This window comes from Epinephelus moara, chromosome 2 (assembly GCF_006386435.1).
Source record: "Epinephelus moara isolate mb chromosome 2, YSFRI_EMoa_1.0, whole genome shotgun sequence".
In the NCBI taxonomy this organism is placed as follows: Eukaryota; Metazoa; Chordata; class Actinopteri; order Perciformes; family Serranidae; genus Epinephelus; species Epinephelus moara.
In genome coordinates this window covers 22,901,099-22,928,791 of record NC_065507.1, presented here as the reverse complement: position 1 = coordinate 22,928,791, position 27,693 = coordinate 22,901,099, and the positions used below count along the sequence as shown (strand labels likewise).

Below are 27,693 nucleotides of genomic sequence, written 5' to 3'. Positions count from 1 at the left end.
CGAGCAGTATGGAGATATTTTGTGGTTTCAATTATGTGTTTTTGGACGTTTGAATCTGGGGCGCCGTCTGCCATTAGGTGGAGTTGTGTTGCTACCTCCTCTCCCCTTGAATCTCCTTAAGTGTTGTGAGAACTTCACCTGAGCCTCCATCGGCATATGGGTGAGTAGATAATGGCTGAATTTTCATTTTTGGTATCCCTTTAATGTAAACGAAGCCTTTGTGTAATCGGAAGCAACTTGAACATCACAATGTAAAAGGGAGGAAAAGCTGCCTGATGGTGTTTTAAGTTAGGCAGGACAACAACCCTTTTGAGATTTCTCTCGGTCTTTTGGCTTCATCAAAGCAGATATGACTCAACCTGCACTTCTGAAGGCCAAGACCTGCTTTAAAATGGCTCTTTGTATACAAATCAATAAGCAAATGGGGGGTATCCTAACCTGAGTAAAGCAGGGCTGCAACTAAAAAAGTCTATAAAATAAGTGAAAATGGCCAATTTCACAATATTCAAATTACTTGCATTATCTATCCAATAGTCCAAAATCCAGAAAATATTCAGTATACAATAATAAAAGACAAAGAAAAGCAGCAAATCCTCATATTTGAGAAGCTGAGATACAAAAATGTCAGGTATGAAAAATAAGGAACAAACAATTATCTACAAGAAAGATTAACCAACAATTATAATGTATGTGTGTTAAAATCCCACACTTTCAGGGTTCTCTAAAAAAAATGCCTTACATTCCAATTTTCAGCAACAAGCACATCAAGAAAATCAAATTAGCAACAAAAATATCATAATAATTTTCATCTGATGCTCAAGACGGCCTGAGGCTGCAGCTCATCACATTTCATCGCTCTGAATAAAAGACGCCAAACAACAATAAATCCAGATTAACTCTAATGACTCAAACATCTTCTGCCGCTTACAACTAAATAAACAGTTTCATCAAACTATGACAACAACAAGTGTGAATAGCTTTACCTTTGTCCTGAATACTGGACCTGGTTTGAAACAGCTCTGTCTGACGTTTCTGATCCCAACCCCTGAAAAGAACAAGAAGAGATCCCAGTAATGATAATGAGGCTTAAATGAAACACAGACATCCAAAATATCCACAAAAACAAGCTCCTGTGTTTCTTACCTTGGGAAGGACTCCTGTGACTCCAGCAAACAGACACAGGAAGAACCTGGAAACAAACAAGATGTGCGTGAGTAAATTAGGCCGACCGTTTTTAATGTGCGGTAATTCATCACGAGGCTAATGTGACAAACAGTGGAGTCAATATGAATGTCATCGTGTTCTAATTAGCCTTGTGTTGCAAGTACACTGCTGCTAATTTCACAGGCCATTAAGAGGGAATCAACTGCAGACGGCTGCAGCTGAACATGTTGAAATAAAAACCCAGCATCTGAAAGGTACTGACTTTTTGGCCTTGCTGCTGTTGGGGTAATCCACCACCATGCCTCCGCCGAAGCCTGCCTTCATGGCCTGCGTCGTGATTAGCTCGAGCTTTAGAGAGGGAAGAAGACAGACAGTGAGTAAAGGAATCTGGAGAAGACTTCAGCTTTACATGCAAAATGCATAACGTTATTTCACCTGTTCTGAGTTTTCTGGATAAAGCTGGAAAACTGCACGTGCGCCTCTTGACTGAAAAACAAATAGCAAGGAGTAGTTAGCAAAGGTCTTCGTCTTAGAAAATGGAATGCAGGTGTTTGATTTTTGTTAAATAAGTCAACAAGAGAGCTAACACCCTACCAGAGAGGAATAGAGAGTACTGAAGAAGGTGTAGAGTCTCTTCGGAGGACTATGTGACCTCTTGTCGGCATTACAGAGCCACTGTAGGGCAGAGATACTGACAGGGAGTAACGCAAAAAGGTAAATTAAAAACAGAGTCAGACATTATTCAAAATGAAAATTTATAATATGTGTTTTTTAAACACAAGCATGCTCTGCCCTTCACCTGATGCAGCCGTCAAACGTGCCTGGTCGAAAAGGCATTCCCTGGCCCATGTCGCCCAGCAAAAGGTCTCCCTCTACTTCTCTGTCCAACGCAACATCTGTCACAGGGAAAACATGATTTAATAATAATAATAATAATACATTTTATTTGAAAAGCGCTTTTCAAAACACTCAAGGTCACTGTTCAATAGTAAATGAAGTAATAAATAACAACAAGGAGAGACAACAACACAGAAGAAACAATACAGGAAAAAAAACACAAGAGATAAATGTACAGTGCAATCATAGAGAGTATGCTAATTTGAACAGGTGAGTTTTGAGTCTGGATTTAAACAGTGGAAGAAAGTCAATGTTGCGGATGTCAGGTGGGAGTGAGTTCCAGAGTTGTCCCTATGGTGCTGAGGCGGGCGGAGGGCTCAGAGAGGTGGATGGAGGAGGAGGATCGGAGGGAGCGGGAGGAGGTGGCAATGCGGAGGAGATCAGACAAATATGGGGGGCGAGGTTATGGATGGCCGTGAATGTGTAAAATTTTGGACTGAATCCTGAAGTTAACCGGAAGCCAGTGAAGTTGCTGGAGGATGAATCCTGAAGTTAACCGGAAGCCAGTGAAGTTGCTGGAGGACCGGGGTGATGTGGTGGAATGAGGGGGTTTTGGTGATGATACGAGCAGCGGAGTTTTGGACCATGTGAAGCTTATGGAGGGACTTGTGAGGGAGACCAAAGAGGAGAGAATTGCAGTAGTCGATGCGGGAGGTGACAAGGCTATGGACAAGAATAGAAGTGGTGTAGGGGCTGAGGGAAGGGCGGAGACGATTAATGTTGCGGAGATGAAAATATGCAGACCGCGTAATATTATTGATATGAGAGTGGAAGGACAGTGTGCTGTTGAGGATGACACCCAGACTCTTAACCTGAGGGGAGGGAGAAATGGAGGAGCTGTCAATTTGGAGGGAGAAACTGTCAGTTTTTGATAGTGTAGATTTCATGCCCACGAGGAGGATTTCTGTTTTATCGCTGTTTTATCAATGTACATTATCATGATCCAAATCTACTTTTAAAGTTAATAATTAATCAAATAATGAAACTTAAAAAAAGAAAAGAAAAATAAATTATATAGATACTTTGTGCAACAGTCTAAATGTCACTCAGAGAGATAAGACAGAAACCTCTGACACTAAACGGTGCATAAAAAGATGATGGTGATGTTTTTCATCTCCACCAGGCATAAGCCAGGAAGGGATCAGGTGTTTGGTTGTGTGTGTGTTTTTATTAACTGTTTTAAACTGTCACCTCTCTAACCTTAAATCACATCGGCTAAAAATAAGCCGTATCATCTGTTGCAGGCCACATTTTGGCTTTCATTTTTCATTTTTTTCATCGGTTTTGTTCCGTCTACTGTACACCGTCACAGAGTAATTTAGAAGCTGTTGACAATTTGATCACTTTTCCTTGATGTTTGCACTTCTACCATATGTAAATGAACAAATTATGTAGTTAAATGGTTTCTGTTTTGTGTTTATTGTTGTTATTTCCTGCTTTGTTGTGCTGCAGCATACAGACAAAGTTAATACCATTAAAAGTCCAGTCATTAACAACGTGGATCAAAGATTTGTGACTGTGTATTAGTTGTTTAAAATAAATGTATCCTAATAATTACATGATATTATTCACACACAGTGCCAGAGCAGCGCGCTGCAGCTCCATCAAAGATCGACAAGGCACCTATTTTTCTGGAATGCTTCTGAAACATGCTGCGGCGGGTCTGCTGGAATTACTAGAATTCTACCTCACTGTGTATTCTTTAAATTAGTTATTATGCAAAGCCAAGCAAGACGCCTAGAACTTTATTCTTTGGATGCACAAATACTTTGTCTGATTATAAAAGTTTCTTCTTCTGGCTGGTCAGCTTCTGGATTCAAAGAGACATTCTAGTTCTAGCACAATATTTGAGGAGAAATTAATTATGTTTATACATATCATTGAAATGAGGGCTTTTGAGAAATCACATTTAGTTGTGTCAGTATGAAAACAGAGCGGGTGAAGGTAGTTATTTTTACTCTAACCATTTTAGAAAGTCATAATTTCACTCTAATTTAGCTTAAAAGACAACATGTAGAGTATATCACATTAACACAGAACCAAAATCCCGCAGTAACACAATATTGATATACTGGCAGATCATTTCTGGTGAAAATGTAAAAGTGTCAAACTAACCCAGCATTGCAGTGCTGATGTCAACTCCAACCCAGTAGTGTCCCTCCTCTGAAAGATAGTCTCCACTGAGACCAGAGCCGCACCTGAGAGACAGAGGACAGACTGTCATCTGAATCTTTCATATCACAAACACACAAGATGGCTGTACCATTCTGAATTCTATGATGAGTTATGTACATATGTATGTATCATGTAGGTACTATTTCCCTTCTACTGAACAACACCAATCAACCGAATCACTGCACAGAAGGAAGCATACATCTACTCATGGAAGAGAGGCTCATGACAGTGCAAGACATAAACATTAATGGTGTCCTCCTTAGCTCAGCTGTAACATTAGCTAGCTTAGTGGTGCTACAATAGCTAGCAGTATATGAGTGCTTCCCTCTGAGCAGTGATACAGTTGGTGGGTGTAGTTTGGTAGACAGGAAATAGTTCCTACATGAAACTGCTCACAACAAGGTCTTTGGATTATCCTGAGTAGCTGAGTCATGATTTCTGGAAAGAGACATTGATGTTGAGTTTTTCAAACTCAGCAACTCACACCAAAACAATCTAGATGGATAAATAGCACTACAGGTAAGAGGAAAAATATGTATTTTCAGTTTTGGGGTTAACTGTCCCTTAAAGCTTGAAAGAAAAAATACATTTTGTATTAATAAAGTATTGCTTTCTCTAACCCCACTGCCTCCAAAGTCATCTGCCTTCAAACACCCAGTCTATCAGACATGAACCTGAGAGCCATGACAAACCTAGCACTCACAATATCAAATGACACTGATCAGTCCCTAAACCAACACTTTAAATTACTATACTGTACTCTTATCTGGTCAGAGATACACAACTCTTAGAAGGAAAAGAGGTCTCTTCAGCTGGAGTTTTGTTCCACCTGCGAAAGCAGCTCTGAACAATCATCCTCACTGAGGCAGGCAGTGTGTATATCTGTGTTTCTATGTGCTGCCATGTTGTACTGGCTGTGAAAACAAATATCCCTCTCGAACAAATAAATCTAAATCAAGTTAATAGTGTAATACAGCATGTAAACACAGCCAGTGTCACTCACTCACCCAACATCTAGCAGAAAGCATGGCTGTCCCTCTGGCAGGTTTAAGAGCTCAACAGCTCTCTCTGACATCTGGGTTTGGATCTCAATCATCCGAGAGCTGCGAGGCAACAATAGACACACAGATTTTAGTTACAGTGTAATATGGGACATCTGGCAATTGAAAGACATTCTTACACAAACAAGCTTAATCTTTAAATGTGGCGGTGTGCCATCAGATTTGATGTTGGATTTAGTAGACTTTCAGCCATAGTTTCTCATAACCCTGTGAATCAATCATGGATTGAGAGACTGTATCCATGATGCTCCATTATTCTTATTCTGTCCATTTACTAGAAGCAGAAGCTGTTTGTGTCTTGCATTTATCTGCAGCCTAAACTACAGTGTGTATCTTTTTTAACTGCTTCATTTCCAATATACACCTGAGCTGATGATCATTCTAGGAAAACACACACTAAAGTCGAATTTCCCCACAAACAGCAGCCAAAGTGACAGGAAGTTGTGCATAAATAAGACACAGACTCACTTCTGAGAGTATTTCTTCGCCTCTTCTTGATTGTAGAACTGCAGGGATGAGAGAAGATCAGATTAACTTCACTACATCAATGAAACAGCTCACAGTATTGGCTGTCAGCTGACTCTACTGTAACCTTTCATGAGCTATCATTGCAAGTGACTTCAATACATAAGACACAAACTAGCAAACCAGGGCAAACTGAAAATAATGATGTAGTTAGTTAGTCCTGTCAAAAATGCATTCAGTTCTCTGTTAAAATGCTGTTATATTAAATCTAAGAGCCACCGAGGGGACCTTTAAAGATCCATAGTGCTCCTGCTTCAACAGACAACACTAGCGTTAGCCTAGCTTAGCAGCTAAAACCTGCAATAACCCGCGTCACTGACCACATCTGGAGGAGCTGAGTGTTCAGGCCGTCGACAGCTGGAGGACATGGCTGTCTCTCGGTGTGTGTCGGTCTCTAAAGATGAAGAGTTAACTGATAAAATCAGCTCATAAACAAGCTAAATGTTGTGATAGCCGACGGTCCACATGTGAAGAATGATGACGTCACACGCAAGCGACGTAACAAATACTTCTTTGTGGAGTTATAAAAGCAACACAGACGCTTATGTCGCCGCCTACTGGGCACCTAGGTGAACAGTACAATCATACAGTAAATAATAACAGTACGAGAATGTGTATTGTTTTAACATAAGGTAATTCTTTATTTATTTGTTTAAACAACCAGTATACACATTTAAAAAACAACATTAAAAAAACACAAAATAATCCAAGCAATATTAAGATACAAGAAAAATAAATTAATAAATAAAATACATAAATCATAGTCAAGGTTTTAAAAACATGCGTTGTAGATTTAATTAATTAGGAGGTATTATACATTTTTTGTATTATACAGTATATATGCTACTGCCATCTGTTTACATAATCATGAGGTATTTTTACACTTGAGTACCATTTAAAATAATTTTCGCAAGATGAAAATGTTCCTTCCTTTACATTTTTGCATTATGTACATACATTAAATCTACCCTAATTCTTTGTTTTGCAAAGAAAAGAAAAAGAAATTATGTCACTTTATTCAAAATCAGCAATTACATTTTTGGTGTCCAACCATAGGCTACATATTTTTTCCCAGAAGGCTTCGATGACATCAAATTAAAGAAAGTGTTTTTGTCTGTTTGTTTGTTCATTTTAAAGGAGTCCTTACCTGTCTTTTATTATTATTATCAGTAGTAGTAGTAGTAGTAGTAGTAGTAGAAGTATTACTTTATTAAGAACAATTCAGTATTACACATCCTAGTAGATATATTGTTTTTTGCATTCTTCACAACAATATTCATTTAAATAAATGATTGTTGATGATATTTACCCATTATTGTGATGATATGATACATATTTATCTAGAGAGGTTAGTCCTTGAGTTTCATGGCTGTTACTACCAAATATACCGTCAAAATATGTATAATCCCAAAATAATAATATTAAAAAAAATCGATCAGTGTCATTTTTAATGTTAAGGTAATATCAAATTGTATTCTTTGGGAAATCTTCCATAGTATATTTATTTTTAATGAAAAAGCCGGTCATAAAAGTTTGTCATGACAAACCTGTAATATGATTGGTCGGCTGTGATAAGAACTTCCTGTAAACATTGACTCTGATTGGCTACTCTGTGTGTGACGTATCCGGATGCCGCATCAGTTTTCCGGCCCGTTCACGGCTCCGTTCTCGGTAAAATGGCAGAGGTCGGTCAGAGGCTGGGGAGCGGAGCTTACCGGCTCTCCGCCCTCAGAAACAGCCAGAGCCGACCGGTGTGCGCCGGAGAGAGTTCCGGGGCCCTGCTGGTGAACTGTACCTTCACTGACAGCCGGTTAAAAGAGGAGTCAACACGTCACCAACGTGAAGTTCAGCCGGTTTTAAGAAGCACAGCAACACAGTGCAGACCAGAGAAACTTTACAGAGTGAGATCAAGTGAAAGTCAACAGGAAAATGGGACTTTGCGCTGTGCCACGTCTCTGGAGCTGGATTCATCCCGTTTTTTCAGTGAGAGCCTGCAACATACAGCAGCCCTGTATCTCTCAGCGAGACTGCAGCCTCTCCTCCAGGAGAAGCTGCTGCATGGTAGGATGACACCCTGGACCAGAGAAGCTGTTTCCATCCACCCTGACACCTTCAGGTCCCCTAAGCAGCTGCGAGCCTTCTGCACTGTCATCTTCATTCTGGCAGAGCAGCGATCAGAGAGGCAGAGGCGTCTGAAGCAACATCCTGACACCCTGCGAGCATCTACAGCAAGCAGAAGCTACAGCTGGAGGAGTGACAGCAGCTCAAAAGATGCTCCTCTGCTATACAGAAGCAGGACGTCCTATTACGACCTCCTCAGAGTGTCCCCCGCTGCCACACAGGCCCAGATCAAGACAGCATACTACAAGCAGTCCTTCATCTACCACCCTGACAAGAACCCAGGGAACAAGGAGGCCACTCAGCGCTTCTCTGAGATCAACGAGGCCTACACAGTGCTGGGCAACATCAGCCTGAGGAGGAAGTATGACCATGGTATTCTGAGCGGGGCAGACGTTCAAAGTGCAGGGAGACCATCCTCCAAAGAGACCAAAAGCAGACACACAGGCTCCCCACAGCAGCACCAGCAGCATCATCACCACAGAGCCAGGCAGTTCTCCCAAACTGGAGGGAGGACCATGTTTGATTTCGATGCCTTTTATCAGGCTCACTACGGGGAGCAGCTGCAGAGGGAGAGGGACATGAAAGCCAGGAAGGAGCGCATGGAGGAGCAGAAGAGGGAGAACTACAACATATGGAGGAAGGGGAAAATGTTGGAGATGGCTGCGGTGATGCTGCTGACCATGGCAGGCTTACTCTTTGTCAGTGTCAACAAGTCCTGAAATAGAAGCAGCGACCTGGCGAGCCCCCATGGGGTTACATGTCATGACTCTCAGGGGGGGTGGAGGGGGGCGGGGGTGCTACCTCAGACTGTTTTGCAAGTGTTGCACAGTTTCAGACAGTTGAAGATGATTGTTTTTAGTGTGCTGCAGAAGTAAACAAAGCCTGTCTCATTTGTTAGAAGCATTAAATAGGCTTGTTATTCATGTACTGTGTCCCTTTAGAATCCGACTGTATCAGAGAGGAACTTGAACATATTCATTTTATTTATTTATTCATGTCTGGGATCTAAAATGCATAAGCAAACATTACACACATTCGGGCTGGGTATTGGTACTCAGTACCTTTAAGGCAGGAATGCTCAGTTTGGTTCGTCCAGGGATCTGATCTGATCTAATCTGGCACCGTATTTATATTATAAAAAGAAAATGTATTTTAATTGTGAATTAGAAATTGATCGGGGGGCCATCTGGACCTTATCGAAGGCCAGATTTGACCCCCGGGCTGTAAGTTGAGTATCACTTCTTTAAGGTATCGACTGAAATAGCCCAGTACCAAGTGATATGGAAACTTCTCTGGTCAAGCAATACCTGCATCGATCCTTTCTGTATCCAGATCTAGAAAAAAAAATGTGTGTGGTTTTCCTCACAGCCAACTACCACAAGCGTTTTTCAACTTGATTCAATGTGTGATTGGCTCATTACCACAGCAGCTACAACCCATACAGTCTGCGGTGAAGTCAGGCGCAGTGTATTTGATGGAGTTGGCAGTTTAGCATGCCGAGATGCCACCAAATGAGTGGTGGTGGCATTTTATGCAATCGAATGCTTTGATTCACGTATTGTATGTGGAATAAAGCAGGTAAAAAAAGAATCAAATGAAGTCTATTGGTATCTTCATCACTTTAAGGGGACTTGTACTGGTATTGTTTTTTAAACAATACCCAGCCCTAACACACACAGACTTGGCTAGAGAGGGATGCTGGATGATGAAAACACCATAACGTCAAGTAGAAACTGGAAATGTTAAAACCACACAGCAGGATGTGAGATTATTTATTCCTGCCTCACAGCAAGAGGGTTCCTGGTTCAATCCGGGTGTGGGAGCCCTTCTGTGCGGAGTTTGCGTGGGTTTTCTCCAGGTACTCCGGCTTCCTCCCACAGTCCAAAGACATGCAGGTTGGGAATAGGTTAATTGGTGACTCTAAATTGTCCGTAGGTGTGAATGTGAGTGTGAATAGTTGTCTGTCTCTATGTGTCAACCCTGTGATAGTCTGGCGACCTGTCCAGGGTGTACCCTGCCTCTCGCCCAATGTCAGCTGGGATAGGCTGTCGTTGTTGTATGGCATGTCTCAGGTTAAACCCTTTGTAAAACTGGAAATATTTGTTTATAAATACATACAGAGAATGAATGCGTTAGAACTTTTTTTAATTATCTAGTTTGACATCTTAATGCTAATTGCTAATGTGACACTTTTTACCAGAAATCAATTCTCTCTCTAAAACAGTAGTTTTAGCACAGCGCAACTTGCTGTGTAGGCTGCTGTTTTAGAGCAGGGAAGAACTGATTTCCCTGGAAACTGACATTTTATTTGGATGTGAAACTACTTCAATATGTATTGATAAGTAACATGGTATCAGATCGGTGCATAGACTCATGATCGATACCTGATCCATCACTGTAGGCAGTATCGTAGGCATTCCAGATACTGGTGTCGATATCAGAACAACTCTACCATCAACAAGTGTTCAAGTAGTTGTGTTGTTTTCTGTGTGAACAAAGTTTATTCACTCTCTGTTAGTAGTGACAAGTCTAAAGCCAAATAACCTTTTTTGGCAGCTCTAATTCAATTCTGTTCATCCAAATTCTGCACAAGGATGGAAAAATCATATGTATCATGCTGAACAACGCACAATTCCCTTGCCTTTCCCTGAACACTGCATCTGTAATGTAGAAAATGACTTTGAAGTGTGTAATTGTTAAGATAATTAGGAAATCATTACACTGTTATGCCCCTTTCTGGGGGGGTGTATGTACATACAAGATGCCACATGTTAAATTATTTTGTGTAAGAAAAACTGTATTAAGCAGCTGTAATAAAATAGTTTGATTAATGTTCCTGTGTCTTATTATAGTAAATACATTATTGCAAGTACACAGCATTTCTTTTGCTTTTTTTCTGCAGCGTTATCAGCTCTGACCCCTAGAGGGCATCTGAGCACATCGAAAATGATCTCTGAGTTAGAGCCGGAGGCCTGAGGGGCTCAGTGAGTTTAAACTCTGTGTGGGATGATATTAATGCATGTTATGGAGGTCTCAGCCTGCTGAGAGCTGCTGCTGCTGACAGACTGTCTGTTTATTTCCCTGAAGATGCTACATATTAAAAACATCAAGCCTGGTAAATGTCTGGGATTCAATTATCAGTCTAGCTGAAGTGATGAAAACATGTCAAACACTTTGCACTATGATCTCATAGTGATGTATGAACTGAAAGTGAACGTTACTCAAAGCGTGTTTGCATCGGGACCTAATTATGGCTCACCCTCTTTTAGTTTAATATAAACTGAAACAAGAGAAAACCACACTTTCTTATTTACTACACATGAATAAATAGAAGTGAGACAAATTATCTGCTCCATCACTTTAAATAGCGTACGTCATCAGATTATTTTTGTAACACGTAAACTCTTGACTTCTCTGAGCCTTTGATCTCAAACATTTCGGGCCGCACTCCCAGATTGTGACATTAACGAGAATAACTGCAGCAGATGTGCAATTGTTTGTTCACATTTTATTCACAGAAATATAAAGTAGTATGTCAAGTACATCACTTTGTACAAAATTGCACAGACTCTTCAAAACTCAGTCAGACAACAGAAAAATTTAGCTTTTAAGAAGTGTTAAGAAAATAAAAGGGAGGCATGAGCAATCTGTGATATGTGAGATGGGCTCTTGCAACAGACGGGGTCCACTGAGGATGTTTCATCAAGAAGAATCAATCAACTGTACATAAATAAGACTCGATAGGAAAAATGTAATTTACAACGGCTGAGGAATAAATATGTTTCAAAAATAGGATTCAGATTGGCACATGAACTGCTCCGTCCGCTCCTCGACTGAAACTGAAATTTCACCTTCGAAGTTAAATGGCCGTGCTTGGAAAGACAGACGGTGACGCTTGATATGTTTTTTCAAACTGAACAAAAGTTTTGCATATGTTTGAAATACAGTAGCTGAAAGGTGCCCGCTTTTCACTGTGCCTTAAATGCTTCAAAACAAGTGTGACATTTTGGTAAGTATGCTTTTGAGAAGGACGCGCAGATTAAAAGCACTCTGATACCTGTACAGTAAGCACATTTCCTAGTATAGCAAATGCTGGACCCGCCCTACTTCCCTGGTACTGGTTGGCTAGTACTAGCCACTATTCGATTAGGTTTAGGCAAGAGGAGTGGGACTGGTAAGGGTTAGGATAAGAATGCAATGATAAGCCAATGAGAGGCAGAGTAAGACAGGTCATACCTTTGATATCCTCGGAAATGCAAATTTTCATACAGTAGATGTGAAACTACAGCTAGCGTTCGGCTAATTTAGCTTAGCACAAAGACAAGAAACAGCTAGCCTCAGCTAGTCTGTCCAAAATCCACCTACCAGCACCCCTAAAGCTCACTGATGAGCATGTTATATCTGATTTGTTTAATCCGTACAACATTTGGACAACTTTGAAATTTAATATTGATTTCTCATTTCTCATTCCAAAATGTCAAACTTTTACTTTAAAGGAATACTTTACCCAGAAAATGATCATTTGTATGTCAGTTACTCATCCTTTGTTACGCTGAATTCATAATGAAAACTGCTTTTCTTGTTTTCCTCCATGATGAACAAAGAATCCAAAAAAAGGCAAAGATTTTTTGGTGAATTTAAGTAAAAGAAGGGCGTGTTTAACGACAGCGTGTTTAACGACAGCAAAACTGTATCAAAACATCCGTCTACAAACTCTCACGCAACTTGTGCAGTATAATCCAAGTCTCATTTATCAGTGGTTCGCCCAGTACTTCCCAAACACGTGGAATTTTGCTAAAACCATAATATTTAAAACACATTTGCATAAACAGTCTCCCGCATGAACAAGTAGCTATTCATGCCACAGCCATTGATGTATAAAGAGAATTGGATACAGTGCTGGAGGTGGGGCCTTGTTTATTCCTATCAAAGCAGTTCAGTGGCGCATGAAGCCAAAAAAAACTTTGCCCTTCCAGGTGCAAAATTACCCGGGTCTACGGCATCTAATGGAGCAAGTGCACTACAGGTTTTCCTGAGCTAAGCAACCAACTTCTCCTGGTTGAGCGGCTCACTTCTGGTTAAGCTTCTGCTAACTTGAATGAAGATTAAATAATTTAATCATTGGGCTCTTTTAGACTTTTGAAATGTTATCAGCCAAAATGGATCAAATCCAAAGAGTGAAACAAGTCATTTTGTGACAAAGTTATGATGCTCAGATTATGTATCACTGATTTACAGACATCTCTTTCCCACTGTAAGTCTATGGGGAAGTCTTGTTGGGCCCCGGAGCATTACATGACCGACCCAGTGTTATTCCACTCTTTGGCCACTATGTAAAATTGACTTCAAAGCCTGGTGCACTTCCTGGGAGCTTGGGGTAAGCACATGCGTTTGAACTCTGCACAGTCGAATGCACAAGTCGAGTTCAATCGACATGCTTGCCCAGAAGCGATACTAGTATGTAGACCTTTTTTAAATAGTAATATCGTAAATCCATGCGTTTGGAGAGTACTGAGCATACAACAGGACAAATGAGACTTGGATTACACTGCACAAGTTGTGTGAGAGTTTGTAAATGAATGCTGTGATATAGTTCAGCTGTTGTTAAACACTTCCAATTTACTTCAATTCATCTGTAATTTATGCATTTTTGGATTCTTCGTTCACCATAGAGGCAGGAAAACTGTTTTCTTCACAAATTCAACATAACACTGGGTGGGTAATTGATATACAAATGTTTATGGGTTTTTTTTTTGTGGGTTAAGTATTTCTTTTTAACTGATATTTTGTGTTATAAAGAATGTCTCGGATCATGAAGTTATTTCTTACAGTAACAGGAGTATTTTGTTGTGTGAGCTGTATTTTTCTTTTGGATCATTAACTTAAAAAGCTCATTACCCTGTCAACATAAAGCAAAGCAGCAATGTCATATCTTCCCATCCAAGCATGGCCATCTAGTGCCCTTTACCACACTGTCTGTATCGTTCCAGTCCACACCAGGCCGCACAAACAGTACGCAATACTGCCACCTTTCTAAAAAACAAGTCCCCAGTCCCTCCAATAGCCTAAATGCTGGATTTGGTATAATTATATCTTCAAGGCATTACTTCAAAGTGAACTCCTATATTAACAGCATATCTAATCTACAGGTTATTGATATGATAAGCTCGGATACAGAACCAGCACCAGACGGAGGGACCTCGAAAACCATGTTTTAGAAACACTACTGTAGCACACCGATCATTGAAAAATATTTGGACTCTAATACACCACCACACACTCATAGAAATAACCTGGTATGACAGCAAAATGGGAGCCGCCCTGCCATATTCACTTCCGTTTCAGCAATTTTAAACTGACTTTTAACACAACATATGACCACCAGTGTGTGTGTGTGTGTGTGTGCGTGTGTGTGTGTGTGTGTGTGTCGATAACACTGTGAGAACAAAACAGTTTGCAGAGATATGCATGTTCAGTGTGTTTTAAGCAGAAACTGACAGTAAAGGAATCCCCTGCAATAGATTTTTGGGCTTCTGTGATTATGCGAGATGTCAACACCATCCTCCGTGTCGCTATGAGCAACAGTCCGTTCAAGTCCAAGGTAATTGTCAGGCACTAAGACCCTTTAGGCTGTACACGTTTAACAAAAATCTTTTCTGAGCTAACACTAACACACCCATGATTGCTGTACTGATGTTAGCAGAGACCCAGGGCAGGACTTTGTAGGGAAACCCTGCAGGGACAGTGAGGATATCCGGGACAGACTCAAAGCAGCTTTACAAACATTAATGGGATGCTCCCGGGAGCTCAGAGGAGCTCTGAGGAGCTCTGAGGGGAGGGACTGTTTCTTCAGGGTCATTTCAAACTCTCAATCTTTCAGCGGGGTGGTGACACAGGCTCTGCTTCCAGGGATATGTGGGTATGGGCGAACAGGAAGTGGTCAGAAGCGATGAATCAAAGCCATATGACTCCGCTGGATGACTTCCTCTTGCTTTCTCTACCTAAACTCATATCACCATGTTGTGTTTCTACATCTATGTTTCATCTTCCGCTCCAGCTTAACAATCTCCGTTTCCTCATGTGGCCTTTTGGTTTCTTTATTCACTGACATTCTTGACAGCTGAGTTTGAAGCGAGGACGCAGAGCCTGAGGGATTTATCAGCGAGGACACACTGCTCACCACCTCCCTTCTCAAATCAGAGAAACAGGAAATTGCCTTGAAATAAAAACAAACAAACAAAACAGTGGGTGATCCAGTGATTTGGACAGTTCTCATCACCAGAACAGTGTCCCATGTCACCTCCGATACATGACTGAACCCTGCCCTGTGGTGTTTAGTAGAAAGAGTACTGGTTCTCCACTGCCCGGGCCCTGCGAGTCCCATCAGCATCGTGGTAGTCCTCAGATCCACCACTAGAGGCCTCCAGCAGGCGCTCAGAGCTGTTGCTCCGGCTCTGTAACCCTCCACCCACTCCTCCTCCAGTACCTGGGTCACTGCGGGAGAGGGAGGGAAGGGCAGTGGGTGACGAGGAGGTGCTCGAGGAGAGCGGGGCATCAGGAGGAGGCCCTGCAGGCGCTGGGATTCCAGGAGGGTGGAGAGCTGGCTGGGCTGAGTCTGTCCGGCAGCCTGCATCCCTGGGTGGGGTGAGGACCGGAGGCACGGTCACATCTGCAGCAGATTGTGGGAAGAAGAAAGAAATCGTTTTAATGGAAGACATATTAATAATACAGATTAATCTGCGCTGCTGATAATTGTTGGTTACACTAAAGAGCTGCTGGCAGCAGGCTCCTTCACAGAACAGCATGTAACCACAGGCAGTGTGGGCCTCCTTTATTATGCTTTCTCTTGGTGGGCAATAACACCGACAACAGTGGTGCCAAAGACACGCCTGACCAGTGTATCAGTGAAGCCTTTTACACCCTGAATCAAACCCTCACTCTATGTAAGTATGTGTATGGGAGTGAGTGCATGAGTGTGTGTAGGTCCAGCGTTGGGGTGAAACAGAGGGCCTCTTTGTGGCCACCAGGGTGGGTTGGGGCCGGAGTCTCGGGCTGCATGCAAAACTCCTGCGGTATAATCGCCCCCTCACTCTCCTGTACAGGAGGGCATTCATCCCATGCCAGGAGAGCAGAGGGCAGGAGCAGTGTTAGGATGGAGGAGGGGGGCAGGTTGACTGAGTTTGAGCTCTGCTTCCTCCGTCTATGAGGACAAACTCCGCTGTCCATCAACACATCGAACTTTCTGGAAGTTTCTAACCACCCTCCATTTTCCTTTGGTGACCTGAGGAGTGATCGTCAACTGAGACACTTGTTTCTTTGAAACCACTGACAAATTACCTCCAAGCTCTGGAAGTCTTGAACTCACTAAATTTTAGCTTGTCTTTGTTTAAGCGACTGAGTATGCATAACTAAGGTAGCAGTAGTGGAGCCATAACGTCAGTGAACTGACTCAGTAATGTGAGTTACAAAGCAATATCTAGCTTAAGTTTGCAAACATTAGCCACCACAAACTATTGATAATCGCATACGAACATGCTATTTATACTAAGTACGATGTAAAATTGAGTATCTCATGCATTCACATTGCATAGCACGTGGATTTTGCTTACGTGAGGAATACCCAGATGTATGCTACATTAGCAATAATTTCTGAGGAGGAGACGTGAGCTTACTGGACATACTCTTTTTACACTGTCTCTTCAGCCAGGCTCAAAGCTGTTAGTATGTCACTTTATTAAGTTTGTATATATTTTAAGGCGAGAAAGGAACTATTTTGCTTTCAAATATGTGCTCAGTTTATCGAAATAATGCTTGCAAATTTGCTGCAACATTTTCAGAGATGTGAAAGCCGCTGGGCGGGTCATACTAGCTGTCAGTCAGGTTATACAGTCATGACATGAGTGTCTTGCCTGGGTATACTTCAATATGACAAATCTGTTGGTAATGGCAAACTTAATCCTTCATTAAGTCGGCAATATGCATTACATGAGTATGTTGTAGTAGGCAGTACGTTATATGTGTTTCCAAAAATAGCCAATGCCAACCAAAACCTATGAATGTATGAGTGTACTAAAATGAGTAAAAGTATTTTTTATTCTCGTTGATTAAACTTTTCATTTGTAAGAAAAAGAATGCGTTAATTCTTCTAAATGTTACAAAGTCACTTAAAACTCAAACAATGTTATGAGTAGCGGTCAGAGCATGTGAGCGGAGCGGTCAAAAAAACTGCGTCGTACTACCCTAACCTGTAATCTTCTATTCACAAATAAAACATGAGCTTGGTAGATTCTCTGGGGAAGCCCTCTCCCCGCAGTTAGGGACCGTTCTCCAAGGTAGCGCTGCTTCTCTTCTCAGTTTATTTTCTAAACTCCATAGTTCTGAAAGAAAATAGTGTGGGTGTGCACAGGTACAAAGATGCATTCTGGGTGGGGCGACCGGAGCGAAATTGGAGCGAGAGATAAGGCTCCACTCCACCTTTTAAAAAAAATAGCCGCTCCTCGCTCAACACAAAATCCTTCCACTCCCCGCTGGGCTCTACTCCAACTCCCGCTCCGCTAAGTAACAGAAATGTCCCACTCGGTATATATCACAGTCACTATCCTTTTAAAAATATTTGACTGTGAAAAATATGACTTTAAAACATATTTACATTTTCTTCAAATTCTAATTTAATATTGATCTCAAAGATCCAGTGTTGGGTGGGGCTATAGTAATCAGAAACTCTTACAAAATATAAATAAGTAATACATAAAAGCAAACTGGCAAATACTGTGTGAACACTTCTAGGTCCGTTTTATGAGAAATGATTGAATGGCATAACGGGACTTTTTCACAGCAGACATTTTGAGCAGAGGTCTCATCAGCCAGAATATTTGAAAACATCTGTATTGTGTGTGCAGAACCCTTAACTTAAGTCTGAATGCTTTGACCTTTCCAGCACACCTGCTATTAATAATACCCTAATTAAGCATCTCATCAGGGTATAACAAACCGTAGAGTATTAGGCCTTAAGGAAAAATATCAGGCCTCTGCGTGTTATGTGCCTTTACAGTGTCTTGACTGTTAAATTAAAAGAGTGTATGACCTCCTCAGTTAAAACTATTGTGACTGTGTGGTTGTGGTGTCTGTAACGTGGTATGTGAGCAGTTTTCATTCATGTGCTGCGTACCTGTAGTGGAGCTTCGCTGCACTTGTACATAGGAGCGTAATGTGATGTCTGCAGAGCCTCCAGATTCGAGTGGGATGGGGTGGGCGTGGAAGTGTCTCAACATGTCCGACACGGTGTGGAACCACAAGTGGTGGACGTGGCACTGCCCATTCTCATTCACCGACAGACGCAAGTGCTGGGAAGGGGAAGGAAGGGGAGGAGAGGTAGACCAGACATTAACAAGGAAGAGAAGAGGTTGAGATTCAAAGGAAGAGGGTGAGATTGATGGTAAAGGGGAGGGTCAGGAAAGAAAAGGACACAGAGAGACAGAGAAGTGCAGTGTGAGAAACAGTGAAGGCCTAAAACAGACAAACCAAGACAGAAGTCAGGACATTATCTGAGAGGCGTCTCGCTGTGGGAGCAGAGCAACAGAGTGCCAAGACTGACACCAGAGGAAGAGGCTGCAGCTGACACTTCCTCAACACTGCCGGCTGGCAGGATGTAATGTGGATAGATCGTATTACATAAAAGGACACAAAACATTGACATTACTGCATCTTTTCCAGGGCCTGAACAATGCGGTCTGCTGTGAGCTGAAACCCAAAATGTCACAAGAACAGGCGTGAGTGAATATAACTGCAGCGGGGAGGAGAGATTCTTGTATTTCAGTGTAGAAACAACAAGTTAATTCGTGATTTAATGGTCCAGTGTGTAGGACATAGGGGGATAAATTGGCAAAATATAACTACAGCGTGAAACTGCTTTATTCAGTGGTTTTACCAGTTTTAATCACCTGTCTGAAAAGGGAAGAGTCCTCTGCCAATAATCTGTCTCCCAGTGAAAACCTCCTGAAAGTCTGAAACCAGTTGCACAAAACACCAAGTTTTCCCCTTAAGTATGACACTTCAGGCTTAATTTCTCCTTAGCTGAGGGACTGCACAGAATCCCTTGAAAGGTTTCCTTTGTTATGGTAAAACATTAACTCATTTACTGTATTGAAAGAGATTTTACAGATGTTTTCATGGAGATTGTTTGTTTGCTTAGACTCAAGCTTGTGGTGCCCGTTATCGTCTCACAAAGTTGTCCTACAGTTAGATAGTGAGAAAATGGCAGAAGAGAAGAAAACAAGAAACCATATTGGTCAGAGGAGGAAAAGATTATACTTCTGGAGGAATACAATCATAGAAAGTACAAATTGCAAAGTAGATTTGATCCCCAAATACCAGAAAACAAAAAATGATAGTAGGAAGAACTTGCAACAAAAAAAATGAATTCAGTCAAATCTTAAGTGGAAAATCAAGTGTATCCGTTGGCTTCTCCTGGTCGCAGAACACTCTTCTCGGGGTGTGTTAGTTCAGTCAGGAACACAAGTAAAAAAAAAAAAAAAAAAAAACGTATTTCTATTTGCAGTATTATATTTGGCGGTATGGCTCTGTTCTGGGGCCTCTCTGCCTTTCCTCATACCTACACAGAAAGCCTGAGGCAGAGCGAGCAAATCTCCCTGCCCTTCCATGTGCCGACATGGAAAGCCTATGGCAGGGAGAACACCAGCAAAGACCCCACCAGGAACAGAACAAAGCAGCATCAATGACAAACAGAAATGGCATTGGTAAGTCAGACACAACATGAAAAGGATTTTTTTATGAGGAAACCTTAACAAGGACTTTAAAGAAAATCTTAACTTAAGGTATAATGTGCAACCGGCCCCTGGATCTTAAGTTAAGTCAGAGTAAAACAGTGAGCATACACTAGCAGGTTCATTTCCAAAAATGAAAATTCAGCCATTATCTACTCACCCATATGCCGATGGAGGCTCAGGTTTTAGAGTCCTCACAACACACATGAATGCGGTGTCTCACGGTCTCGTGTAAGCAATTTAGAGCTACAGGCTACAATGAAGCTAAAAACAGAATTCAAATGACGTTTTTCCGAACAACTTTTTATGTCGGAGCTTCAGGACACTTGGATCACTACGGACGAGCAGTATGGAGATATTTTGTGGTTTCAGTTATGTGTTTTTGGACGTTTGAATCTGCGGCGCCCAGCCTGCATTAGGTGGAGTTGTGTTGCTACCCCCTCTCCCCTTGGATCTCCACAAGTGTTCTCTAAAACTTCACCTGAGCCTCCCTCGGCATATGGGTGAGTAGATAATGGCTGAATTTTCAATTTTGGGTGCACTATCCCTTTAAGGCTTTTTTCAGGTAAAACTAAAAAAAACAAACATTTTTTGGTTCCAGCTTCTCTTCTTTTTTCATTTAATATATTTGTTTTTTTTAATTGTTGGTTCAACAAAATAAGCAAATGAAGACAAGTTTTGACTCTGGAAACTAGTGATGGGCATTTTGTTCTTTTTTTTTTTTACATTTTATAAACATAATTGAAACTAAATGATCAGTGCATTAACAAATTGTCTCATCATTTACATGTTTACAACACATAACTATCCACCAACTGTTTAAGTGAATTTGACTCCATCATATAACATAATGCTACTTCTCCTCTCTCATCGTCTTACCTTGGCTTTGCCCTGAAAGTTGAAGGTGAGGACGTACTCTCCCGGTCGCGTCTCACTCTGACGAATCACAAAGAGCCCGTGGCTTCTGGCCCCACCTGCAAGCACCAACTGAGCCGCCCGCACACGGGACAGTGTACCATGGAACCATGGGTAACCCGCCAGGCTGGCATCCCCATCTGACTCTTTTGCTCCATCAATGCCACCTAAAAAAAAAACAGAGGTCTGTTTTCTCTATTTGTAATATTTATTCTGTGTTTTTGAGTGTTCATACTGAGTGTATGTGTTATTACCTGCAGAGGAGTTGGAGCCCTGGGCCTCAGGGGACTGGAGAAAGCGCTCTAAAGGCATATGGGATGGGTGCTGGGTGAAGGGGGGTTCCCTGCAACGGACTGAGGGGGCGCTGTAATGCTCTGCGGCTGTAGGACACGACCTTTCAGGAGCACGATACACACCTAAACACATTTTTTATAATTTAATACATTAATGTGGATGAAAAGATTTTAATGTTGTGTAACAGGTGCTGGAAAAAATGGAGAGGAGTCTTTGCTTACCCTCAGACAGCAGCTCACAGCTGCAAGAGGCCACCATGGAGCAGTCTTTAGAGGCCTGACCGTGAGGACATGACGCCAGCTCAATGTCATCGCCACTGTCACTGTACACAAGCAGGCGGGTCAGGAGAACCGCAAGAACATATACACATACACACACGTGTGCAAACATCACAGAGGCCTAACACACGACTCTAACACACATCCAGATCCTACAAACAGGGACACAAATAATCTTTCTGTTTACGTCCTGAGCTGCACCGACAAACGTCCACTAACCAGCAAACTGAGGAGGAATGTCCGTGGTGCGAGCTCACCCATGTTTGTGCTAAAGCAACCTGTCAAAAACTCCACTAATTTGATGATTAATGACTGTGTGTGTTTCCCCTCCTTTCCCCTTCCCAACCCCCTTCCCAACTCTCTCCATCCCTCCATTCCTCTCTTCTCCCCATCAACAGCCAACAGCAAATATTTATCTGGTGGTTTACCCCGGGTCTATGCAGTCCTGGATGTCAGCAACCCAAGAGTTTTTCTGCAGCGAGTCGATGGTTTCCAGGATGTACTCTCCCCCGTTTTCCACCTATGGAAGCAGCCAAACACTGCAATCACACACTGAGCTCTGTTCAAAGGACCACGTTGGGGCACAGAACAGGACAGATCCAGTCTTAACTCACCAAGGGCACGGGCTAGCTCATTTTCCAACAACCTGTTTTTGTACAGCAGTCGTATCTGAGTCTGCGGCAGGTGCACTTGTGTTAATGTGGTTGTAAAATGGTTGCAGTTCCTACCTTAAGAACAAAAGTGTTGTCCTTGTCAGGCATTTCCAGCGGCATGGTGGTCCTCACCTCCACGATGGCTGACAAAGGGATGCTCACTTTGGGCTTTGAGGACTGAAGTGAAACAGAATAAAATGTCACATTTAACTAAACTGCAGGGCTGTCCTGATTACCAGTTTTAGGGCATCAAAGCCTCGTTGGGAAATATTTGCGATTAATGAAAGCTTCGAGGAGGTGATGAGAGACGAGAGGGCATTTTTTGACACATCAGTTTTCAGTCGTGGCATCTAAAATACCTTGACAACACTTACATCCTCTGGAACAGATGACCTATTCCATATAACTTCAAAAAGAATTGGAAGAAAAACAGTGGAGAAAATGGTGTGTTTATTTAGCCAATGAGACAGACTCCATATGGTTATTGTATGTACCATATATGACACCCTACTTTAATTTAGGAAAGCTTGTCATGGCTTTGTAAACAGCCCATGACCTCATGTTTTTTTTCCGTGTAGTACTTTTCTTTTGTTCCTTTAGTTACTGAATGTAATAAATGTTCATGAATAAACTGTATTTAAAAAAATTAATAATGACTGCTTTTCTTTTTTTTGTCTTTAATCCCTCCTCAAGTCTCCCCAACATATGGCGCTTATATGTACACTTAATCTCTCCCAAAATGTTCTACAAGGTTCTTAAATTGTGAAAAAATTTGGACAGCAGGAGAAATTACTTTGTTTATCAAAATTTATGTTTTGCTTTGTAAACTGCTGCAGAATTTTTTTTTAAAAAAATTAAAATATCGTGACAGTTTGTCACTTTGTCCATATGCAGGTCGCAGTAATATTAGCCATTCTGGCTTGATAAAAAACATTCATTTGCAAGACCGCGAAGCTGTTGCTGACAGTGTTCAGTTGATTTGCAAAGTTGGTTGTAGATTTGTGCTATGCCAGTTTTCGTTGGCATATCTGGCAGTTGACTTTTTGGGTGTCATCTTTGTAAATTTTGAAATTATTATTATTTGATTTGTAAATTATTCCAGACTTTTTCAACATCTTGCTCGCGTATCTGTAAGCCTGTCACAGGTGGTCAAACTGTCATAGTTAAAACTAGGCCTATCACTAAATTTAAATGTCCTTTACTGAGAATAACTAATAATTCATGTTGATACACAGTGAATTATGATGATAACTATTTATTTATTTATGGGCCATTTGGGATTCTTGGGGTAATGGTATAGAAAAACCAAGCATTCGAATTCTAATTTGGACATTGATTACCATGGCAACAATTTAGGCTTTGAAGCATTTGAGTCAGGTCTACCAAACTGTGAAAAACTAATATTTTTCTAGTGGTATGTGGTGTATGACCTCAAGACTGAGACCCTAAAAAGTCATAAGATCAATGTGTAGGGTTGCCAAAAAAAACCCTAGAGTGTATTTTGTGAGTCTGCATTACAGATCTGATCAGAACACAGTCTTGATGCAGTTACATAGTAGCTGCATTTCTGAATTACACTATTGATAAATAATAACTACGGTTGTTTTATGCCTAACTGTATTTTCGTTGCTTATTCAATCAAAAAAAAGGATTTTATCAGGAAAAACCTAAGATTTAAAAACAAGTTCTTAGGGACTTTGAGGGGTGCTGCTTGTGCTTGCAAATCACAGTGGATTGAGAAACACATGTAATAGGGTACAGGGGGATAGGTTTCATTTCAGCATTGGGAGGGGACACATATGAAAAGAAAAGGGGGGTTAGGAGTCCTCTGCCAGAAAATTTTAAGCATCAAACACAGTATTTCTTGCATTCTGGTGAATTTCTATACACTAATTTGAACCTCTCTGCATCCATTTATGGTGTAAATGTCTTTATTTAGTCAAAACAGCAGTCCTCTGATACTTTCATGTTATTTTGCACATGTGCTTCCCTGATTTTCCACCACTGTTATACCATTAAAATCCAGAATAAGTAATTACAAGTGTCCAAAGTTAAATTAAATCCTTCATTACAGCCTGCAGCTCTTGTTAAAGTAGAAATTTCATATTTTAGGATAAAAAAGCCCTACATAGAGCTTTTAATTACTGGTGCAGGTTTAAATACTAACACTTCTCCATCTGTCTTTAGTGTGAAACACACCCAACGTCTCCTAAGCCTAACATGCTAATTAAGGGGCAACATACAGTCTGAATCATTAACGCAACCTTAGCAGCGATGAACTAACCTCCTGTTTACTGAGATTGAATAACTCATAAAATAAAACAAGGCCAACATTATAAGAGAAGGTAAGATTGCACAACCTGCAAAAATGTCTCAGTTTTTATGCAGTCTGTTATTTCTCACAGCGATTATTCCTGCTGACTGACTATAACAAACATAAGAGTTTACAAGAGGGTGAACACAGAAAACATCCTGGCCTCAGTTTGCCCTCTGGATCCAGACGATAATCTTAACAGATCCAATGAGTGTTTGAGGCGGTGAGCTGCGTGTGTATGTGTGTGTGTGTGTGTGTGTCAGGAGAGGCCGAGCGAGAAGGAGGCTGACTGATGGTCTGGCAGAGGCTTATCAGCTGATCTGTCTGGAGCAACACTGTTCTCATCTTGATCTGCCTGTGCAGCTGGCTGCCATCCACGCCCACAATTCCTTTCTCTGGATCAGATGTCAAAAACCACTTCCTGTATTAAACCATCTGACCATTTCCTGTACCTCTTCACTGCGGAAAACACAGGCCCAATCTTACTGGGAACTACTGTATGTTGAAATGTTTAGGAAAACACTGTTTGTTGAAATGTTTAGTCGGAGTAAACCAGTGTTAACTAGTGCACATGACTGTTCGTGCTCCACCTCACAGCTCTCACAGTCTTACAGGAAATAGGTGTGAAGTTAGTTTGGTTTTCTGATGTGGTGAATTGGCTCTCAAACAGTTGCCTATTTATACACTAAGCAGACACACAGCAACATTAGAACTCATGTTGAAAGTCCAATAGTCACTTCCTTTTAGCTCTGTTTTGGTCTCCACCAACTCCTGAGGAAAATATCTGTTTCTCAAAGGAGCAGTGTACAACATTCAGCGCATATCTATGATTAATGTTGCGTTCACATGGAACCAGGGAAACGGTAGCAAAATGTACGTTGTCCATCTGCCCTCTCATGCCTGATTCCATGTGAATGAAGCGTCAGAGTCTAGGCTGGGATTGCTTGCACATGGCTCTCAACATGGAGGTGGCTGAGCCAGCAGCTAGCATCTAACAGTGTTAACAATGGCGGCAGTGCCTACAGAGCTAACGTGGTTAACCTGGGGGGGGACTGAAGGGTGACACCATCAACGCTAAAACAGCAGTAACTGACCGCAGTGCAGAGTGGCAGCGATTTAGCCAGTAGGAAACACACACAAAGACTCACATGCATGCACAGACACACTGTCTACAACAACAGAGAAGCTCTGATGACAACACGCACAAAGGGAGCGTGACTTCACTCTCTGCTCAGGATGCCATTACTCCACTAAATCTTTGCTTTCGTTTGTTTGTTTTTTTGCTGAAAGATAGGCGAGAGTTAACCAAACCTGTAAAGTTAGGGGGCATAAAACCAAACCAGTCAATATAGTTCAGTGCTGGTGATAATAGTCTGTGAGTTTGTCACTACAAGCGATCCCACATATTATTTGATCTATTGTTAATATAAAAACACTGATTACTGCCGCTTTAAATTCTTTTCTCTTTTTTTTTTAGTTTAAACAAGTAGGAAATCTCAGAGAAGGATATCTTAAAACCTGGATGAATAAAATCAAAACTGCAATGGACAAATACCACTGGAGGTAAGTCACAAAATGACCCTTTAAACAAATAAAGCCAATGCTCAAACCAAATGAGAAACACAGAGGGATTTCGTTCTGAATTGGTGTAACGATGGGACTTCAGACCATATTTAAAAAATGCCAACAAATGCACAAAATGTGCCAATTGCTCCAGTAAAGTAACCACTGTTTGTGTTTCCTTCTGTAAATACAGGTAACATTTAGGAGTGTCCACAATAATGACTTTCCATTTCATTTGGGCCCATCATCCATGAAAAATAATTAAATAACAACAGCAAACCGCAAAAATAGTCCCAAAAAAGCAAAATACATCACTAGTACCTTTTAGTATTTTAAAGGTCCACTGTGTCAGATTTAGCGGCATCTAGTGGTGAGGTTGCAGAACTGAAACTTCTCCTGTGTAACAAGCATGTAGGAGAACTAAAGTAGCTGACGCAAATCATGAATGGCCCTATCTAGAGCAGGTGTTTGGTTTGTCCGTTCTGGGCTACGGTAGAAACAACATGGCAGACTGCTTGAAAGAGGACCCACTTCACATGTTGATATAACCGGCTCATTCTAAGGTAAAGATAACACAACGATTCTTATTTTCAGGTGATTATAAACTAAAACGAACACAGATATCATACACCATATCTGCCTATAGATGCCTCTTAATCCTACACATTGAACCTTTAAGGCAAGTTTGGAGCTGCTTGTTTTTTATTACAAAAACAAACACTTCCTGTGATGTCTTACAGCTACTCTTAGTCCTCAGTAATTGCATGGTACTTTGGGAGGTGCAAAGCAGAGAGTGGGTCGGCTCTGGGCTTGCTGCTGTGTCATAATGCAGGCAGTTAGCGTGCTGCAGTGTGCTGCCACACCGAGCAGCCGGCAGATTGATGGCCCTGACAGGGACGGAGCCACAGCCAGTCAGCCAGGAGCGGCCAGGAGTAAGATTTTATAAGTCAGTTTATCTTTCTGACACTGTTGACTCTGCACTGTTATGATTTGTAAGACCTGAATAAGACGGCAGTGATAAAACAAGTCAGAGTGTCTGCCGGGCAGGCCTGTCGAGATGTCTGTGTTTAATTAATGTGTCACTTCAGCTGTAACCGCTGCTCTGAAGTTTCCTCTAATCTCAGCTGATAATAATTTTCCCACGTGTGGACGTTAATAGAATGTAACAGATGAAGCTGCTGAAGCACAATTATTAAGTTTCATTTTATACGTTCCCCTTGTGGCCCTCTCTCGGAGTTTGGCAGAGTTTTTTGAGTGACTCACAAAAACTATTTCGGTTCCTGTTTTCAGTTTGTCACTGCAGCCAGAGACGAGGAACCAATCAATATTTATTTTTTGCACATGAAAGGGAATCTTTGTGAACCGCTCCCTCTTACAGAAATCAATGTAACAGCTTCCTCTCTCTCTCTCTCTTTCTCTCTCTCTCTCTCTCACAGTCTCCGGTTCTCAGCTCCTTCATCCCCCCCTCCCACGCTTGCCTCCCACCTGTCCTTACCCCTCTCCCCGCTCTCCACAGGCTTATCCCCACATTCCCACCAGCCATGATCAAAGGACAGTGGCAGATTTACACACACTCAGCTGCACAGCCTCATGGCCTTCTTAAGGTCAGGGGCAATGATCTGGATATCCCATATAGACGATGTGTGCATGCACGCACATGAGAGTGTGTGTGGTTCGACTTCACTCAGGGTCAGAGAGGTTGGATTATCAGGCTGGATTTTTTTATCTTTGATTCATGAAAGGCTGCAATAAAAGAAATTCATGAATCATTAATGTGTTGATCATGTTTTCAATCAATCTTTACGTCTAATGTTCAATTAGACTTGTCTCGGCGAGGTGGAAATGCACTTGTCTGCCTGCTTTTAAACACTGGCTAGACATAATGACTTCCTCGCTGCACCTGGAAAAAAACTTTGCTGTGATAGAAGTGGCTCTGGTGAAAAGTTTAAC

At 41.5% G+C, this 27,693-nt stretch overlaps 3 protein-coding genes across 3 annotated transcripts in view; 1 reads left to right on the top strand and 2 right to left on the bottom strand.

Moving 5' to 3' along the window:
• bud23 (BUD23 rRNA methyltransferase and ribosome maturation factor) overlaps positions 1-6,333 on the bottom strand; it is a 7,432-nt gene extending 1,099 nt beyond the window's left edge. Inside the window, exons 1-10 of the mRNA XM_050073752.1 lie at positions 6,143-6,333; positions 5,766-5,803; positions 5,244-5,339; positions 4,177-4,259; positions 1,964-2,060; positions 1,759-1,855; positions 1,600-1,650; positions 1,427-1,512; positions 1,144-1,189; positions 984-1,045 (exon numbers count right to left, since the gene is read on the bottom strand). Of these exons, the coding sequence (XP_049929709.1) occupies positions 984-1,045; positions 1,144-1,189; positions 1,427-1,512; positions 1,600-1,650; positions 1,759-1,855; positions 1,964-2,060; positions 4,177-4,259; positions 5,244-5,339; positions 5,766-5,803; positions 6,143-6,190 (704 nt within the window). The 5' untranslated portion in view covers positions 6,191-6,333. The remainder of the gene's footprint in view (positions 1-983; positions 1,046-1,143; positions 1,190-1,426; positions 1,513-1,599; positions 1,651-1,758; positions 1,856-1,963; positions 2,061-4,176; positions 4,260-5,243; positions 5,340-5,765; positions 5,804-6,142) is intronic.
• Positions 6,334-6,581: 248 nt separating this feature from the next.
• dnajc30b (DnaJ (Hsp40) homolog, subfamily C, member 30b) lies at positions 6,582-11,303 on the top strand. The gene has a single exon (XM_050074165.1). The coding sequence runs from the start codon at positions 7,499-7,501 to the stop codon at positions 8,660-8,662; it is 1,164 nt and encodes a 387-aa protein (XP_049930122.1). The 5' UTR covers positions 6,582-7,498; the 3' UTR covers positions 8,663-11,303.
• A 133-nt stretch (positions 11,304-11,436) lies between these two features.
• The window catches only part of LOC126408529 (SH2B adapter protein 2), a 34,725-nt gene continuing 18,468 nt past the window's right edge, over positions 11,437-27,693 (bottom strand). The window contains exons 3-9 of the mRNA XM_050074137.1: positions 21,942-22,043; positions 21,642-21,733; positions 21,157-21,257; positions 20,896-21,057; positions 20,606-20,808; positions 18,112-18,286; positions 11,437-15,612 (exon numbers count right to left, since the gene is read on the bottom strand). Coding sequence (XP_049930094.1) covers positions 15,278-15,612; positions 18,112-18,286; positions 20,606-20,808; positions 20,896-21,057; positions 21,157-21,257; positions 21,642-21,733; positions 21,942-22,043 — 1,170 coding nt within the window. The 3' untranslated portion in view covers positions 11,437-15,277. The remainder of the gene's footprint in view (positions 15,613-18,111; positions 18,287-20,605; positions 20,809-20,895; positions 21,058-21,156; positions 21,258-21,641; positions 21,734-21,941; positions 22,044-27,693) is intronic.

Excerpts from the sequence above, each read along its gene's own strand:
- dnajc30b (XM_050074165.1), top strand. The coding sequence starts at position 7,499 with ATGGCAGAGGTCGGTCAGAGGCTGGGGAGCGGAGCTTACCGGCTCTCC.